At 55.0% G+C, this 2364-nt stretch overlaps 1 protein-coding gene across 1 annotated transcript; it reads left to right on the plus strand.

Moving 5' to 3' along the window:
• Nucleotides 1-633: 633 nt before the first annotated feature.
• Nucleotides 634-2098, plus strand: LOC139005791 (phosphatidylglycerophosphatase and protein-tyrosine phosphatase 1-like). The gene has a single exon (XM_070408004.1). It carries the CDS (start codon nt 842-844, stop codon nt 1460-1462), a length of 621 nt encoding a protein of 206 aa, XP_070264105.1. The 5' UTR covers nt 634-841; the 3' UTR covers nt 1463-2098.
• Nucleotides 2099-2364: the final 266 nt, after the last annotated feature.

The raw sequence follows: 2364 nt of genomic DNA on the forward strand, positions 1-2364 counted from the left end.
CCAAAATGCCTGTGCTGCAAAGCTCCTGGGCTTCTGAGGAAATGGTCTTAAAACAAGCCTGTTGTACACAGTGGTAGGCCATATACCACCCAGTTCTTTTATCATAAAATAAGTAAACACTGGGAAATCCGAAGTGAGAAGAGGTGAGCGCTTCAAAAACACCTTGAAGGTCCGTCTGTTACAAGTAAGTGCTTTTCTTTTTTTTTTTTTTAAGAAAAAGATCGTTGCAAACACTACAAAGAACCTTATCAACAAGACTTCGGATATTTTAAAAATGTATCGGTGGCCCGGCCGGCCTGGCTCAGTGGTTGAGCATTGACCTGTGGACTCAAGGGTCCTGGGCTCGATCACCAGTAGGGGGTGTGCAGGAGGCAACCGATCCATGATTCTCTCTCATGGATGTTTCTGTTTCTCTCTCTCCTCCTCTCCCATCCTCTCTCTTAAAACAAATCAGTAAAAACAAACAAAAAAAATGCATCGACCGCCCCCTCCCGCGGGAGGAGGGTCGCCGGCCGACGGCATGGGCCGCAGTTTGACTCGCCGCAGTCCCGGGCCTCTGGCCCCGGGCACGCCCTCCCTGCTCCCTGCTGTCCCGCCCCGGGAGCCATGGTCCCTCCCCGAGGCCGGCAGCCCCTCCTCCAGCTCCAGGCAGCGGGTCTGCGGATCCCCAGTGTCCATCGCTGAGACCTCGGGGGGCCGGCCGGCCGGCTCCGCGCCCGAGGGGTCCCGCGCCCGCCACTCGCAGCCCCCGTCCTCGTCCCGCTCCTGGCTCTTCTCGCGGCCGCCGCCCACGAGCCCGGCGGTGGACGGGCCGCCGCTGCGCCAGGCCGCGTGGGGCGGGATGGCGGCCGGCTCGTTGCTGGAGGCCGGCCTGGCCCGGGTGCTCTTCTACCCGACGCTGCTGTACACGGTGCTCCGCGGCACCGTGCCGGGCCGGGCGCGCCGCGACTGGTACAACCGCATCGACCGCACGGTGCTGCTGGGCGCGCTGCCGCTGCGGAGCATGACGCGCCGGCTGGTGGAGGACGAGGACGTGCGCGCGGTGATCACCATGAACGAGGAGTATGAGACCCGATTCCTGTGCAACTCCGCCCAGGAGTGGAGGCAAGTAGGAGTCGAGCAGCTGCGACTCAGCACAATAGACATGACTGGAATCCCAACCTTGGCTAACCTGCAGAAAGGAGTTCAGTTTGCTCTCAAGTACCGGTCCCTGGGCCGGAGCGTCTACGTGCATTGTAAGGCCGGGCGCTCCCGAAGCGCCACTATGGTGGCCGCGTATCTGATCCAGGTGCACAGCTGGAGCCCGGAGGAGGCTGTACGAGCCATCGCCACGATCCGGCCACACATCCATATCAGACAGGGCCAATTTGAAATCCTCAGGGAGTTCCACAAGGAGATTACTGCAGAGGCAGCAAAGAAGGAAGCTGTATCACCCGTCACAGACATGGAGCATGTGGATTAGAAAGAACTCAAGACAACCCTGCTGGCAATAGAACGCAAACGCTTAACAGGACCAATGGGGCTTAACAGCAACATAACGGAAGTGTGCTAAGTAAGGGGTCATTTTTCTCCCTTTGTCATGGTTTCGGTTTCCTGAAATAACACTGTTGTATGGTTAGAGAAAAAAAAATGCATCAATGGCCCTAACTAGTTTGGCTCAGTGGATAGAGTGTTGGCCTGCGAACTGAAGGGTCCAAGGTTCGATTCTGGTAAGGGCATGTACCTTGGTTGCAGGCACATCCCCAGTAGGGGGTGTGCAGGAGGCAGTTCATCGATGTTTCTAACTCTCTATCCCTCTCCCTTGCTCTCTGTAAAAAATCAATAAAATATATATATATTTTTAAATGCATCAATGGCTAAGGGGGGGATGTGTTGTAAAATTAAAGGTGGTTGTTAAGACTTTAGCATCTTGCCAAAACCGGTTTGGCTCAGTGGATAGAGCGTCGGCCTGCGGACTGAAAGGTCCCGGGTTCTATTGCGGTCAAGGGCATGTACCTGGGTTGCGGGCACATCCCCTGTGGGAGATGTGCAGGAGGCAACTGGTCGATGTTTCTCTACCATCGATGTTTCTAACTATCTATCTCTCTCCCTTCCTCTCTGTAAAAAATCAATAAAATATATTTTTTTAAAAAAAGACTTTAGCATCTTACTTTGCCTTCCTCACTGGTGTGCCCTGCCGTCGTCACCTTAGGTGACCTGGGGGTATACCTGGAAAATCATGCTAGCGGCAGGCTTCTACACGCCTTCCATCCTCCCCAGCCACACACTCCCATACTCACCCAAAATTGCTTCTCTCCAGAATCACTAATTGCAGCATTCTTGACCTTGACCTTCTGTCCTCCCAGCCAACTGGTTCCCCCTTCT

This window comes from Myotis yumanensis, unplaced genomic scaffold (assembly GCF_028538775.1).
Source record: "Myotis yumanensis isolate MYYU_CA2020_CCGP unplaced genomic scaffold, mMyoYum1.0.hap1 SCAF_3, whole genome shotgun sequence".
NCBI classification, from domain to species: Eukaryota; Metazoa; Chordata; class Mammalia; order Chiroptera; family Vespertilionidae; genus Myotis; species Myotis yumanensis.

Bases quoted from the DNA above. Each gene is read 5' to 3' on its own strand.
- LOC139005791 (XM_070408004.1), top strand. From the start codon at position 842: ATGGCGGCCGGCTCGTTGCTGGAGGCCGGCCTGGCCCGGGTGCTCTTC.